This window comes from Mugil cephalus, chromosome 1 (assembly GCF_022458985.1).
Source record: "Mugil cephalus isolate CIBA_MC_2020 chromosome 1, CIBA_Mcephalus_1.1, whole genome shotgun sequence".
Classification (NCBI taxonomy): Eukaryota; Metazoa; Chordata; class Actinopteri; order Mugiliformes; family Mugilidae; genus Mugil; species Mugil cephalus.
This window is the reverse complement of record NC_061770.1, coordinates 18073695-18089996: the sequence shown is the minus strand read 5'-3', so window position 1 is coordinate 18089996 and position 16302 is coordinate 18073695. Positions and strand designations below refer to the sequence as shown.

Here is a 16302-nt window from a genome sequence, read left to right as displayed (position 1 = left end):
AAAGGCTGCACCTCCACATGTTCCTGCCTGTGAAATGTACCAGCTCGCTTACAGCCGCCGAGTGGACTGTGGAATGAAAGGAAAAGCAGCACACACACGCACTTACACACACACGAAATTGCCCCTAATGACTGTAGCGCCCCTCTCTCAAGAGATGGCAGCGGCTGCTGCTCTACTCGATAAATATTAACAAGAAGTGCGACTGATGGCGGTGCTCACTGATCCATAATTGCATTTCAAAATGTTCGATGGGGGGAGGGGAGGAGGGTGGTCGCGAGGGGGAGAAACGGGAAGATAAAAACAGGAAACTCAGACTTTGAGGCAGTGACAGGAGACAAGCGATGGCTGCCCAGTCCGCCTCCTACCACCGCCACCACCCTTCCCAACGCCTCAGCGCCAAACACAGGTGGAGCGCTACAGTTTGACGTCCTCGCTCTGATTGACTCACGGCTGCATCGCTTTGACACCGCGGCTCCACAAAAAGGGAGAAATCAGGGGGACGGATCAGAGGGACGGCAGGGAACTTCATTACCGATGCCGCCGTGTACATTAAGCGATGCTCTTGCTTGGGTCTGAACGCACACGGGCGATATAGCCGCGAGCTAATTAGCTAGCGGATCTCATTGTTAAGCTAATTCTCGGCGCTTTGGATTCCATTAGGGCTGTAGTCAGGGTCCGCAGAAAACCTAATAACCGCTCACGTTAAGCATGCGTATTTATGCACATATATTTGCATCTTTATCAAATGTTTTTAATTATGGGCTTTGAATAGGTGGCATTTTCCAAGGCAGCACGATAAGCGCCAGCTAAAACCATCAGGAAACAGTTGCGAGAGATACAATTAACATTTGGTGTGTGTGTGTGTGTGTGTGTGTGAATCAGAGGTATACGCACGCTGTTTACATGACAAGTGTGATGTTTTATCAAGCCAACACAACCGCGCATACAGGAAACCACACATGGGCAGCGCATATGTCCCGATCACACACCAACAACTATAGATGTTATAAAGCTTTTTTTTTTTCATCACATGAATCTGTACAGGACTTTAACACAGTGTCTATTTAAAGCATTTAACTTCTCCTAAGCAAGCAGCTAGATGCTTCCTGCAGGGGAAATTGATCTAGCACTAAAAAATTAAGCCTCCATTTTGTGCATCATTAAAATATAACAGCACACTAAGGGTCCTGGTTTTCCGCTGTAGTCGTAGAAACAAACGTGTCACGCTGTGAACATACTTAAACTATAAATACCAGTTTTCCACGTCGACGTTAAAGCGCTCTGCTAATTAAATGCTTAGGCTCTGCAATCAATTATTTCAACCTGTTTCAGAAAGTAAGTGATGGAACAAAGAAACACAAAAGTGTACAGGCAATAATACAAATCATTTTTGGAAAAAATATGCACTGAAGACACGTTGAACGACAATAGTTACTACTTCATCTGAGAAGTGCAAGATAAAACACCGTGAAATAAAAAAAATAACCCCTAACGATTAGCCAGACTGAGCCCATGCAAACCAACACGCACAAATCTTGCTCGTTAAATCCGACCCTAAACACTCCTCAACGCGACTGCGGCTCACTCGCAAATCTAATTCATTTCCAGACGCACCCTTTCTTTCGGGCGCATCTCATCAAACTACCCCCGACACCCATCAGTTACCATAACGCGCGCGGGCATTCATGTTTCTCGTGTGGACATGTGACGTGACAGCGCTGGAAGCCTGAACAAACACTCCGTCAGAGCGCGCTTCCGCTGGACAAACATGTACGAAAACGCAAAGTGCGAAGCAGATCTGCTTGCACGCTTAATCTCGTTCTGGTTTTAACCGCCGCTGCCAAACGAGGGGAGCAAAATGACAACGCATGACGTATGCGGGTTTTATGACAAAAGAAAATCCTTTATCCTTTTAAGCTGATCAGGCCTGCAACATATGAGCTGGACTCCTGGTAAGATAATTGCATTGTACGTGGCATCTAATTAAATGTCCATAAGCTGGAAGATCCAGGGGTGGAAATGTGTGTGCGTGTGTGTGTGTGTGTGTGTGTGTGTGTGTTGGCATACTGGGCTCCTCTATCCCTTGTTCCCGGAGGGAGAAATGCTGCAATCACTCCATTAGCAAAAGAGGGGAGAGGAGGGGAGGGGGGGACAGGGATGCTGGGAGGAAACAGACAGAGAGAGGGGATGTGAGGAATGATGGAGGGAGGATGGAGCACGGCTGACTTGGCCAATAACAGCAAATGAGGTTAGATACAAGCAGAGAGGGAGGTAGGAGGGTCAATGAGCGTCGAGGACATGGACACAATGACTTGAACATGGGCTGGGAGGGAGGGAGGGAGGGAGGGAGGTGAGTGACAGCAGATAAAGAGGAACGGGGATGAGGTGGTGGTTGGGGGGAGGTGGGAGGAGGGAGGGGGGATGAAGTGTAGAAACGGACAGATGAGAGAGTGAGAGAAATGGAGACAGGGGAGAGAATTGAGGTAAGGAAAGCAGGATGGATCGGCGAAGTCAGGGTCAATGGGCAGATATGGGCGCGGACTGTTCAGCAGCTCAGCCGCTGTCAAACCGGCTTATTGTGTTGGATTGGCCCCCTCGCGCTCGCAGGCGGCTCACGTAGGTCCGAGCGAGCGCTCCGCGTCGCGCGCCTGCGCGATCGGTAAAATGGCTCACGCCCGCAGCCACGCAAAGAACACACTGCATCGCTCTCATCAATTATAGATAGTAAACACATCACAAGGTCAAGACACCGGGCGTGAAGGGAAACTGGCCCTTGTGAGAAAACACTCGGGAGGGAAGCTGCATTGATTAATTGACCAAACTAGTCACATCAAACGCAGGTTTAAAAAATAAATTTTAGAATTTTTTTATAAAAATTTAATTTCCCTTGTTTTGTGCTAGTAAGTATTTCTTCATTTTTTTATTTTTGAAAAACTGATAAGGTTCACCAATGTTATTACAGAAACGTTCCTTATCTAGTAAATGAAATGTGGAGCGCGGCAGAGAACTAATAACACAGTGGTGGTTTTCATTGGTTTACTTTCCACTCACTTTGAACACCGCACCGCGGCTCAAACTTCCTCCTTCCTCCTACTGGTCATCTCTGTATCCGGGCAGACATTTTAGGAGAAAAGCAGGAGGCTGAAATCTATACGGCCCGGATCAATATGTCACAGAGGTTGCGCGGGGCACCGCAGCTGCTGCCACTGTTGAGTAAACAAGCAAGGGAAAGAGATTGTCCTCCAAGACTGGAGTGACCCCGGTAATGCTGCAGAATGGATCGTGTCATTGCTGAATAACTGCGCTTTGCGGAGTCAAACAAGGAAGAGCGAATGCACGCGAGGAGGCTCGGGATCATCCCAACGCGGAGAGAGATATTAGGGGAAGAGGGGAGCGGCCTTCAATCCTCGTTCTTCTCCTCGCTGGAGAAGATTGATGGCTGCATTCAGGATTTCTACGCGCCACTAATTGGATTCACAGGTCATTAGATAGAGTACACAAGTGAGACTGCAACAGCCTAAAGACTGAGGGAGGAGATAGACGGGGAAAAAGGAGAGAATGGCGCGAGAGGGGCAATATTGATGAGGTTGTTTGGTTCAGGAGCAATAAAATTTCCTTCCCCCACTTCCTCTCTGCTGTGTCTCCAAAAGCCCCCGTTCCACCACGCGGAGGGGGGTCGATCGATAATTTGCGCGGCTACAAAAGGTGGGGGTTGGAGACGAGAGTCCGAGGGAATAAAGGGAATGAGTTGGTGCGCGGTGACGCTCGGTTACATGAATCTCAACTTGCCCCGTCGCGTTTCTCCTTCTCAGTGCGTCGCGGCGAGGGGAGGAAATGAGATTCTGCTGACCATTATGTTCCACGAAAGGGCAGAACGAGACCGTGAATGTTTTTTGCTCTGCTCCGTCCGTCCCGGTTTTGAGCGCAGGATGACGGGCGGAGCGACTAGATGGTGGTTTATACCGAAACGTGCGCAATTACAACCCGTATCAGCCGTCGTCACAAAGGAGGATTCTGATTACTAAACAGGGATGATGAGTTTTCACTGTGGCAAGGGACGGGGAGCAGCAGGCTTTTGTGATGTGTAGCCCCGTGACAAAGTGAGCTCATTGAAAAACGCTGTACTAGTTTAGAGAGCCAGCGGGGCTTGTTGTTTTAACATAGGACGACAAGGGTACAGTCTGCTCAAACACATAGAGGCATGCAGATGGCTGTTCATTAATTACAGATGGATTGGGGGAGGGAGTAACGGAGAGACAGTCACAGAGAAGAGAGAAAGAGAGAGGTCAGCTAATGTAGCCAGTATTCTCCGTCTACCATCCCCGGACAATTACCTCTGTCTGCCCCGGCCCCTCTCCTCTCCTCTCCCGGCACTCTTAATCAAGGTGCAGGTGTGTGGGTTTTCACGCGAGCCGTTTGTGCGCAAGTGCACGAGAGGGGGTTCCTGCCGTCCTCAGCACTCTCTAACAGCAATCCGATTAAAGCCCTGCCGCTGTGGGGCCTGGCTGCAAGACCTAGAGCTCACCTTAAAACCCCTGCTACACACAACAACTGCCCTTTATTGCACAAAAGCACGGGATACAAGGGCGTGTGTGGGATCTTTTAGGGCTGGGCGGTATACCGGTTCATACCGGATATATAAGTAAATATAATATATAGTTTCAGACCGGACCATTTTCAGTGTAGCGCTTCTAAACACGCACGGTGCTACTGCGTCACCTCGAGGTGCGGTGAAGATGGAAAGGTCTGAAAAATTAAGAGGCAGAACAATAAAAAGGTGCCGTAGCGGTTGTTTCCTTTTTTTTTTTTTTTTTAGCAGACGTTCCCGATTTCTGGGGATTTGTCCCCCAGCTAAATCTGCCCCCGAAAACATCCCCAATTTTAGCTTTTCTTGAATGAGAAAAAAAATGTTGCGCGCAGATTATAATTATTACGGTAATCGGGTGCGCTGCTATTGACAAAGCATTTTAATTATGTTTAAACACGAATAATTCTTCCTTCATATCATCTTGATAACATTTAATTCTTTTTTTTTTGGTTGTAAATTTCCACATCAGAAGGCAGTGCTACTGTTCTAGTTTTACTACTAGTTAAATATTTACTCATCCTCACTGTAAAATAGTCCATCCTTAGTCATTGTAATGCACTAATCCCTCCTCTCAACCAGTAGAAAATGCTGTGAACACCTTGATTCCGTTTTAAAAACACCGTGACATATATTTTAGGTCATACTGCCCAGCCCTAGGACCTTTCTAAAACATGACTCAAACCTGCACCAGCGCATAAACACATATCAAATAATTGCATGTGTGCAGCCCCTTAGCTGATGGTAGCTTTTGGCTGACATTAGTTTGGCCCCGGGGCCTAGCCAACCCTCCCCGAGTGCTCAGCAGCGCTCTGCCTCGACGACCAATCTGTTAAAAAACAGGCAACACTCGCTCCGGGGGGCATAGCTGTGGCTTCATTTGGCAACACGGGCCCATCGATCACATATTCCAGTGCCCATTAAGTGGCAGTCACATCGCTGCAAACCCAAACCATGACGTGCTCCACTTTTTTTTTTTTTTGTTCCCGGCAGTTGGAAACCATACAAAGGACCAATTAAAAACAATCGCATTTGGTTGCATAATCAATTTCAGGCTTCACTGGGAAATTTGCATTTTGGTGAACTTTAGCCTGCAAATGTCCTCGGCCAATGGCAGCATTTGTCCGCGTGCACTGACCTCTGAGATGGAGCAAATCATTGTTGTCGGTAGTGTAAAAACACAAGAGTTAGACAATGCAACTATGAGAGGTTATACAATCGATTGTGATTGAAGATACTCGGCATGATTTGACTTAACCGAATCTCCGACACAGTAATGTCGCATCCCTTTTCAGCTACACGAGCTAAGACAAATCTGTTGTGGGTGAACTCAAACACAACTTCCCCGTTAGCAAACACAGAGAATGCAGTGTGAGAAAATCAATTGTGTGTGTGTGTGTGTGTGTGTGGCTGTGATACATTTTAAGTGTCCTGTTACTGAGAAAACAAGCGCTGCCTCGCTAAACTGGCCGAGCCTGATGAATCAGCCGTTCTCCGCAAAGCAAATTAAAAACTAATTTCTTTCTTAAGTCAGCAAAAACAGGCAATTTGACCACATTAGGTTGTTTAAAAAAAAAGAAGAAGAAGAAGTAGAAGGAAGAAAAAGTGAATTGAAAAGCGGTGACAGCCTGCTTCATTAAATCAATTAAGTGCTTCGACACACATCTATATTTCCATTACGGGCATTATTACCTTGCCACTGGAATGCAAAGGTGGGTAATAATGGAGCCGGATCCTCAGAGGGAGTTTTTTATTTGTCAACAAAACAAACCCCAGCATATAAAATGATCTTAAAAACCAAACTGCATACCATTATGATCTCTATTAAATCTTGGCTTGGCGTGGGCTGGGTGCAAGGATAGTGTGAGGACACAGGTGCATGACGAAGGGAGAGACAGTAAGAAATGCAAATCTACTCACCAGCTTGAAATCCTGAATGCTACAAATGAAGTAGGGAGTGTTGGGCCGCCGACTCTCAATGTACACACAATCTGCAAGTGAGGAGGGGAAAAAAAGGGGGGGAGGGGGGTTTAAAAGATGATGTTCACACTTCTCAAGGCTTTCATGTTTTTAAGCAGGCAGTAGTATATTATTTTGTGTGCTGTTACCTCTGCTGAAAAGACATTTTTCTCCTTGAGTCAAATTCAATTGGAATGCAAGTAATAGGATTAAGGACTTTTGGAGCGCTACAAGGTTGCCTTTCCAAAGCAAACATTACGCCCTAGGGGAATTATGTTATTGTTCCACTCCATTTATACACCAGTGAGCAATACTGGCTTTAACCTCATCCCACCCCACAGTCATCGCTATAACTTGTTCCTACAAAATTGCGAGTACGTGCGTCTGGTTAGCTTCGGGTTAGCTTGAGTGAAACGAACAAAAAAAAATAAATCCACCTTGTGTTATATGATTTATTATTAGTTTTTAAACGCAGTTTAACCTCACAAGCCGCTCTCTAACATCGTGTGCAAAGAGGTGCCGCCCCCCTGGGCCGGCTGTGCTGTCAAATTGAATGCGACTAGTGGTATGGCCAGGTCGTGAACTCTCATCTCCTTGACAAAAACATTCACGCTGCAGAGGAACAAAAATAAAAAAAAAAAATGTGCAGCCACTTCTGTGGAGAAGAAAAGAAGAAGGAGGAGGAGGCGGGAGGACACGGCTAATGGTTACAGCTAAGCCCGGCACAGTGCCTACCAGACACAGCCAGGTGTTGGGGAGTTATTATGGAATAGGAACTCCCGGCGTTGATTTCACAAAAGCCACATTAACATAATAGTCACCTTTGCCTCTAAAAGCCACCCAAAAAAAAAAAAAAAAGTGAGACTGCGATCAAACTGAGCGTAAAAAAAGATTTATTTTGGTTTAAATCATTTCTTGTAAAGCAGAGTTTTTACCTGCTCTACGGGGAGAGCAATGAAAAGCTACTAACTTAATTGATGGAAAAACAGATCACACGCACGCACACCAGCTCCGACCTTCCATTCAGATGGAAGCAATCTAACGAGCTATTTGACTGCTCCCATGGCTGGTTTTTCCTACCATCTGCTGTAACCGAGTGCAGCACTTCTGCTGCCATTAACACAACCACGAAAAGGACAATGTCTCGCAGCTCTGTGTGCTTCGAAGAAAAAAATAAAAATAAAACACAAATAGGGCCACCATAGGTAAGATTTACACTGACAACACAAACTGCTGGCGCTACCGTGCTGAGCTGTTCCCCGCAGAAGGTCTGAGCCGCGCTGTCTTTCCCTAACAAAAGATGCTACCTTTTCTCTACGACTGACTGACGGACGGACGGACGCGGCCGTCATCTGTTATTTATTTGTGTGTGTCAACAGAGCTATCGATCTGGCTGTGGTTTATCTTGCAGCTCGCAGAGGAAAAGAGGGGTGGCGGCGATATTAAATGGCCCTGACACCCAAGATACCATTTGTAGAGGGGCTGGTGTGTACAAGTGCGCCTCTGACATCACGGGCTTTGTTTTTTGAGAGGCTGTGTGTATGTGTGCGTAACCCCAGGGTGGGCTTGTTATCGGCCGTGGGCTGAATGAGCTGTTTTGAGGGGGTGGGGGGAGGCGGGGAGGGGAGAGGGGTGGGTTATCGCCCTCCGTGGCTCCGAGTGACGCATTATATCTCCCTCTCGCTACTGCCCTCTCCATGCTTTTACCACTCTCTCCGTCTCCGTCCCCCTCCTCTACACCATCCCTGGAAGTCATTTACAAGATAACATGAATGAAAATATCCATCAGTGCTATTGTGTGATCTGTGAGCAACGCAGTGTGCGCTGAGAGAGACGGCGAAAGGCATGGGGAGAGGAGGAGGAGGAGGAGGAGGGAGCAGGACGGAGGGAGTGGGGGGAGGGCAGAGAACAAAAGAGACTAATCTGAATGAGATGACATGTTTCGGAGGAGTCAAATCGGGGGGAATTAGGGTTTAGTGTCCCCTCACCTCGGCGGCACATTCATTTAGAGAGGCCAGATCTCCACGTCTGCGCCCCTGAGCACATCAACAGGCATTAAAGAACAGACAGGGAGGGTGGGAAAGATAGGTGGTGAGGTGGGACAAAAAAAAAAAAAAAAAAAGTAGTAGAGACAGGGATCTAGTTTAATCATTCGCAGACGGCAAGCGAGTCCATTCTTCGAACGTCTAAAGCACATTTCGAATTCATCCTGGGCTCTAAAAGTCTACTACCTCAAGGGCATTTTCTCTGAAAGCGGCTACAACGCGAAGCTCGGCGAGTGTGAAAGTTAAATCCAAGTTAACGCCGAGGGAGGCTGGGTGGGGTAGAGGAGGAGAGGGAGTTGGGGGGTGGGTGGGGGTGGGGGTGGGATTGAAAACGACGGGCCACACGGTTCCTCCGGGGTCTGGCCTGGCTTGTTAAACATTCCTGCCATTTTGTGAATTTGGAAGTGGGTCTCCTCGCTCAAGTGGAGAAGTGGAAAGAGGAGGGACGGGAGGTTTAACTGTGGCGGGGGTCTATATGAGTGGGGGGATGGGCTTTTCTTTTCTTTTTTAGGATGGAAGTGTGCGGCCGGCCGGCTGGATGTTTGTATGCATGCATATGTGTGTGTGTGTAGCCTTCTTGTAGCATGGACGTTGCAGTGCTCTCATGTTTTCAGCAGATGTAACCTACTGCTGACCGCCACCCAGAATCAAACAGACAATGAGCTCAATACTTCGACAAAGGGAGATAACCGTGAAGCTACCGGGCGTAGCTCCTCGCACACGAGCACTCCGCTGAAAGCCGATCCCGGTGGAGATCGTTTCTCCAATTACACTGTCACTGCCGCGCTGACGCGACTGGATATTCATCGTCATTAACCCGGCGACGCGCACGCACACGCGCACATATGTATTTATTCTTTGTTTGGCTTTACTTCATTATTCAGCTTGCCATTCTCCTACGGCTGCCAAGCATGTCTAATCTAAAACACACCTAAGCTCAGCAAACGTCCCGCTCTCTTTGTATCAAGCAAATAAGATGCTGTTTAATTTGCTGCAGCATTCCAGCGGAGGGGAGGTGGAGTTCTCAGATAATATCTGCTCGGCTTTCTTTCTTTCTTTCCTTTTTTTTACGAGCCGGTCGCGTCACTGCGAACACAGTCATGTGTGCCAGTGTTTTGTAAACAGCGACGTGGGGGTGAAGGAGGAGGGTGGGGGGGGGGCATATTTTAGGATGCAAGACGGGCTTATTAAATGAAAAAGAGAGTTTGTTTTAGCCGTGCTCGCAGGTGGCGAGCGTTGGCCGCGAGGCAGGACGCACCTGCATTGTTAAAAAAGTGGCGCTCGAACCTGCAGGACACGTACACGCGCTGAGAAAAGGAGTACGGCCAAGCTACAACCCCGCCCCTCCCAACCCCGCCCTCCTGAGTTTACCGATCCTAAAATTAAATGGCATAAGGAATGCAATAATGGAAGCTGAGGGGTGAGAGGGCCAAGATAAGAGGCAGACTGGTGTTACTACCGATTCACCACAGACTGTAGCGGCCCTGGGACCGGGACCAGCTGATGACCGAAGTTGCCTTGTGCCACTTCCTGCTGGGTTTGTCCCAGTGGGGCGGTATAACAGGCATTCAAGGCCTGAAGGACACTTGATTCTCATCCAACTTCCCTTCCTCTGTTGTCTTCCCTCCTCTCGTCTCTTCCACCAGCCCAACAAGTTTCCCCTTCTCCTCGCTGGAAAAAGCAGTGGGAAATACCTGGCAAGCGATACCATCAGCTCGCTACAATAGGGCAGGCCTACAGCTGACTGAGCTCCTAGGGGAGAACAGAGGCTCTTTGACAACACCCCCCCCTCTCCACCCCTCTCCTCTCCCTCTCGGCTAGCCCACGCTTTCTCATTTAGCAGTCGGCAGGTGGTTGGATTTCACTAAAAAGCCCTTTTCCCAGAGTCTCTAGCGTAGGGAGAGACGGGAGAGCAGCGAGAGGGCCTTTTAAAAATAGATCTGTTCCGTTAGCGACAGGCTACAGATTCACACCGCTATGTTTCAATATGAAATGACTCCAAGGGGCTCGTCCCTAACGTTAGCTTGGCTACAAGCAGCGGAGCGAGCGACAGCTAGCATTTGCAGCACAAGGGAGGCGCTAAGCTGGTTGTCCTGGACATAGAATAATCACTCTACCGAGCCACATAGCAATGGCTTTTCAATAAGACTCAAACTGAAAACTGAAATTTTAGATAAGGCACGGCATAATTTAGATTTATATAACGATACTCAGTGAAGTTCAGGCATTTTTTCTATCGGTACAACATCTTAGTGTGATTTATGGGAGTAGCTGCAGAGGAGAGCTCAGCTAAGCCCCCTACAGTTGTTGTCCTTGTAACAGAGCCTGAGTGAAATTATATTTACACTTTAACTGCACTGTTAAAAATTTATGACAGGATCTACGAAGAAATTGCATTTTAATGCGGATGCGCCGCAACTGGTCGATACACAGCGTGGTTAATAAATGCCAGCCGTCGTGCCGAAACAGATATTGTGCATCGTTAGCAATAATGAGGATATAATCATATATTAGGTGACAGAAACCGCAGCTGACGCTAGTTCGAGGAAGAAAAACAGGAGCCCCTTAAAACATAAAGAACATGACAGGCCTGAGTGGCTGCCAACAGTTGGTCCGAAGTTTGAAGAAAGGAGCGAGGGCTGGTTATCCAGCTCCGTGTGCGTGTCAGACATACTCCTGCTGCACAGCTTGCTATGTATGCACATGACACATACAGTGACACACTCACACAAACACGTACGCACACCGACGCTCCCTCCAGGGTGCTGTGGCGGCTGCAGCGAGGAGCGCCAGCTGTCCACATCAACAACTCCCTCAACGCTCATACGCGCAAGGCGTTTTTTTTTTTTTTTTTTTCCTCCTTACTCCGTCTACTCTGCAATCTTTCCGTATTATAAACTGCACTGACTAAACACATCTATCACTTTCTAAAAAGGAAATTACGAAAATTATTCAAGTGTTATCATCGGTGAGTTGATGTGGCAGCCGCGCACTGACATACACTGGAGTAGAAGGGCAGGAGGAGGAGAAGGAGGAGGAGGAGGAGGAGGGGTATGTGTGGCAGGTGGTTTCCATTAGCGCTCTCCATTTTAAACCGACCAGTCAGCCAGCCAGCCAGTCAGTCAGTCAGTTAGGAAGGAAGGAGACATGCTATGGCAGTCAGCCACCTGCAGCGACAAGGAGAGTCCTGCTGCAGTGGAGAGAAGGGATGAGCTCTGTGGATGGCGCTGTGTGTATTAGACTGAGCTTATGTGCGCCGCTGTGTTGGCGCGCTGCAGTGTGCTTGTCAGAGATAGGGACTGTGTTCAAAGTATGCCTTCCATATGTGTTACTGTAGGCCATAGCGCACTTGTGAGCGTGCACAAATGTTGGCCATCAGCATACCGAGCATGTGCGTGTGTGCTGACAAGTTTTTTTTTGTATGTGTGCGTCTACGTGCTTCTGGGGTGTCTCCTATTGATCCCTCGTGGTAGTGCGTATAATCTCTAGAGAGAGGATCTATAATATCGGGTGGGGGCGGAGGAGTGTGGAGGACAGGCTCTGGAGGTGTCTGGCCCGGGCCCGGGGAAGTGGTGAGAGCTCAGCCACAGGGCACTGATCGATCTGGCATGTCTGCTTGGACTGCATTGGGCTGTTCACCACAGCGGCAGACCATACAAATGGCCCGGGACGCAGCCTTCCAGCCATCACCATACACACACACATACACACACACATATATCCCTTTTTAAAAAGCAGCAAAGCTAGAGTTAGCTGCAGGCCCACCTACTGGCCGACTGCACTTTCCCTTCTGCCCTTCCCCATCCAATCGATGTGCACTAAGCCGCCTGAACCCATCTTCAAGGGATAGAAAGGCTAAGCAGAGAGATTGGAGGGTGGGAGTGTGGAGACGGTGTCAGTACTAGCTTACCTGTTATTTCTTAGGAGATGACAGGGGCTTGTATGTTTCTAAAGCTCCTCGAGACAAAAGCAATCAAAACTGCATTTCGTTTCTCAATGTCTTTTTTCGCGTTCTGCGGAGGTCTCCGTCGCAGCCTTCCCTCCGCCCGTGTCTGGGGCGTCGCAAATCCCTCAGTGAGGGTGGTCACTTTTACATATTGTGTGTCACTAGATGGCTATAAAGGGATTTAACATTTAGTAAAGCATAATCCCCTCGCAGGCTTTGTGCCTGCCTAAGCTGCACACAGCAAATCTGATTGCAAGAAGCCTGCTACCAGTGACCAGACGTGAGGAAAACAAGCACACACACACACACACACACACACAGAGTGTATCATCTGAACAATAAGCAGAGGAGACAGCAGGAAGTCAGCTGCTGAGGTGGAGGATCTTCCACGTTGACAATAGGAGGTGAATTACAAAACGAGTGTGCCGATGCCGGGGCCGCTGCTACCCGATCGCAGCCCGTTCCTAATCTAAACTAATCTAACAGCTCCAGTCTACATGACGAGAGCAGGTTGTGACATTCAGGCCACTCTAGACCTGTCGAGACTAATTGAAGGAGAAGACAGGAAACATAAATATCCCCCCATCAACCAGACACCGGCTCTGCTGCTCGCTCGGATGTGGAAACATAAATATTCGGTAGGGCTAATCCACTGAGACGGCCGACTTTGTTTATATGCCTTTTGAATGTTTCATTGATGTAACTGACTGCTTCCGCTTTTTAAAAACCCCTCTGCACCGCTTCCCCCGCTCCCCCCTCCCCGGCGCTCTACCCCGCATGGCTGACTATGAGACACAGCACCGGTGCTCTCTCTATTAAACATGAAATGCCAAGTAAAAAAAGGCTTCAATAGAGTCCGTTGCAGAGCATTAGAGGCAGAAATAGAGTGAGCAGCCACGAGGTTTGGGTTCAGCGACTGCTTGCTTGAGGACCTCCACTGATACTAGCACAGAGATAATTCAGCCGACTAGATTACAGAGCTGGAGTGTGGGGGCGATCTTGCTATTTTCCTGCACCTACTTGAATTCGTGGTTTAGTAGTTGAAAATATGGCATGACATGGGATCAGTGTGGATATTGGTTTAGTAGAAGAATAAGATAAGCTAGCACACTGGCTGCAATTTCCTATGTCTTCCCATTAAATACCCGAGCGATGCGGGGCTGCCTCCCCCCTCCCCCCGTGCTACTTGACCTTTCGCTAGCTCCTAGATAAATGACGACACGGCAGCGATGATTTAGTTGCAAAGTGGGTAGCAGTGAGCAGCAGGAGGGGGTAGACGACACACACGCACACGCGCGTGCCTAGCTAGCCTGGCTTCCTCGCAATACTGAGTGTTGACATTCCCGCCTCTTACACAACCAATTTATAAACGGTAGGTGAAAGAGAGGCCATGTTTACAGCTGAGGGAAAGGTTGGTTCTCTTCTTATCCTCATTCATCTGACATAATCAAAACACAGCCAGAGAAACAAAAAAAAAAAAAAACATCTCTGCAGGAAGTTAGAGTACATTTTGGCCTCGGAGGAGATGGCATATTTTTTAGTGAGTCAGACGGATGATGTTAGGGATGAAATCATTATCGTGCCTGTCCTCGCTATCGCATCATCTAGTGAAGCACCACTTTGCTTTATTGACTTTGGTCAAGACAAAGCTCGGAGAGAGGGTCAACTTGGAATTGATTGTATGATGCATCGGCCTCTAGCCCGAGGGAGTCGCTCTGCTGTTAGGGAGATGCTACTTTGTGGAACCTGCAATCTCTCGGCAGCTTATTGCCGCAGAGACGACGGTTTTGGAATCAATCGTCGATCGGGTAAAGGGTTATTTCTTAATTCCCAGTACAAGCTTATTGAGGACGAAGTGGGATACCTTAATGAGTCCTTGTAATGTTAAGAAGGTGGGATTACGATGAGTAACCTGGGACGTCTAGAAACGGAGACGTGAGTGAAACGCGTGTGCTCACTGAGGCAGATCGGCCGCGACTGGGACTCACCTCCGGGTCTGTAAACAACATCGTCTTCTGTAATGAAGGACGTGATTTCTCCGTTCTCCGTGCGCTCGTAGCGCGACTTCTTCTTGGGCATCTTCTTTTTGCCCTTCTTGCCGGCCTCCTCCGCCGTGCCGCTGCCTCCGCCGGTGCTGCCATTGTCGTTGTCCTCGTCCTCGCTGTGCTCGCTCTCTGCATAGTTTTTGGCGCCGCCCTCGAGCGTGCAGCTGCGCCGGGGCCTGGAGCTCTCGCTCTCGCGGTCGCCCCGGTCGCCGTCCTGCCGGCGGGACTTGCCAGCCTCTCTTTTGTCCCTGTCCCTGTCTCTGTCCCTGTCCCGCTCTTTCTCCCGTTCCTTCTCTTTATCGGCCGTCATGATCCGCCACGTGCCTTCCTCAGTCCTCTCACGGCTGGGCCTCCGTGAAAGGTAGACTGTGAGCCTGGGCTTCAGTCTTCTGAATTTACCAGTCAAATCCAGGGAAAATTTGGCCACACCAACAACCCCAGTGTTTCAGAAGAGCTGCGGAGAAAAGAAGAAGGGACGATTAGCATAAGCCTGAGTCAATAACCATTATCTTTACAGCACAGAAGCTACATTTTCCACACAAAGACGTTTGTTTTGAACTGGAGATCTTCTGTGGGTGAGAAGTACAAGATTATTTCCTGGAGATGAGGCAGCTGTGCAGACTCTCCTCAACTTCACAGTAATTGTTGGCACTCCCCTCACAGCCATGTATACTCTGGAGAGCTCTGCACAGCTTTATCAAAGAACAGAACCTTCTAGCTTCCTGCTTCAGAGAGGTTCGCAAACAGAGTTATTATTAAAGGGTAAAAGAGAAAAGTAGGAAGACAAGAGCCGCGTGTACAGTTTGTGTAACACAATGAGCCGAAGGGAAGTCATAAGTGAATTTGGTAGTGCCGTGCAGAGGAAGAGCCTCGCAGCCAATGGAATTCCTCTGAGATAATGTGTCATGGGTTTTTTCAGCACAATTCGCTGTTTGTAAGGCCATGGGAAAGATGTAGCATGAAGCTCGATGACAGAGTTAACAGGCTGGCTTCTCTGCAGACCATTTGTGATGACACCAGGCTCAATTCTGCTCATCTGTGAGACTGTGTGTGTGTGTGTGTGTACTCCGGCTTACTGGTGTGCACCCCTCCCCAGCCCTCTGCACTGGCTGACAGTCACCACTGTGTTAATGTGAAGTGACAGCTCTGGAGGGAGGAATATAGCAATCCACTGGGCGCGGACTGAGAGGGAGGAGGCAGAGTCAGTCATTTGCCGTGCCTAGTCCGCTGCCACTTTCTGCTATCTTCGCCCGGCCGTCCACTTTCCCCCGTGCCATTACGAAATCCTCCGCAAACAGCGAAGTGGGCAAAGCCGTAGCAGCACGCGCCCTGCACCACACTGCCCCTGCAAGCAGCGCCTACAAAGGAGGCTACTCATTTAACTGCCAGTGTTTGCCCCCTCCGCCCCTGCCGCAACAAATTAGCCAGAAATAGTTATTACAGCTCCCAGAGGGATCAGACCAGGCAATCAGCACCGGCGTTACCATGGTCGTGATAGCCGGGCGGAAGAGGGGGAGAGAGCGAATAAACGAGGGAGGGATGGAAGACGGCGGCTAGGTGCAGCGAAAAACCAGAGAGTGTGGAAATTACACGGCATATCTGGACGCGCGTACGTCGAGAGAGCGAGCAGGAATGTGCGGTGAAAAATGGAAGGGAAGGTGGAATAAAGGCTTTTGACACCCACACACACACACACACACACACAATGTAGTGCGTTTGACA

At 48.8% G+C, this 16302-nt stretch overlaps 1 protein-coding gene across 5 annotated transcripts in view; it reads right to left on the bottom strand.

The window, feature by feature from the left end:
• rerea (arginine-glutamic acid dipeptide (RE) repeats a) overlaps positions 1–16302 on the bottom strand; it is a 122114-nt gene that overhangs the window by 55232 nt on the left and 50580 nt on the right. For all 5 annotated transcript variants that reach the window (XM_047605890.1, XM_047605899.1, XM_047605916.1 and 2 more), the window contains 2 exons: positions 14524–15034; positions 6506–6576 (listed from right to left, as the gene is read on the bottom strand). In XM_047605890.1, the coding sequence (XP_047461846.1) occupies positions 6506–6576; positions 14524–14890 (438 nt within the window). In that variant the 5' untranslated portion in view covers positions 14891–15034. The remainder of the gene's footprint in view (positions 1–6505; positions 6577–14523; positions 15035–16302) is intronic.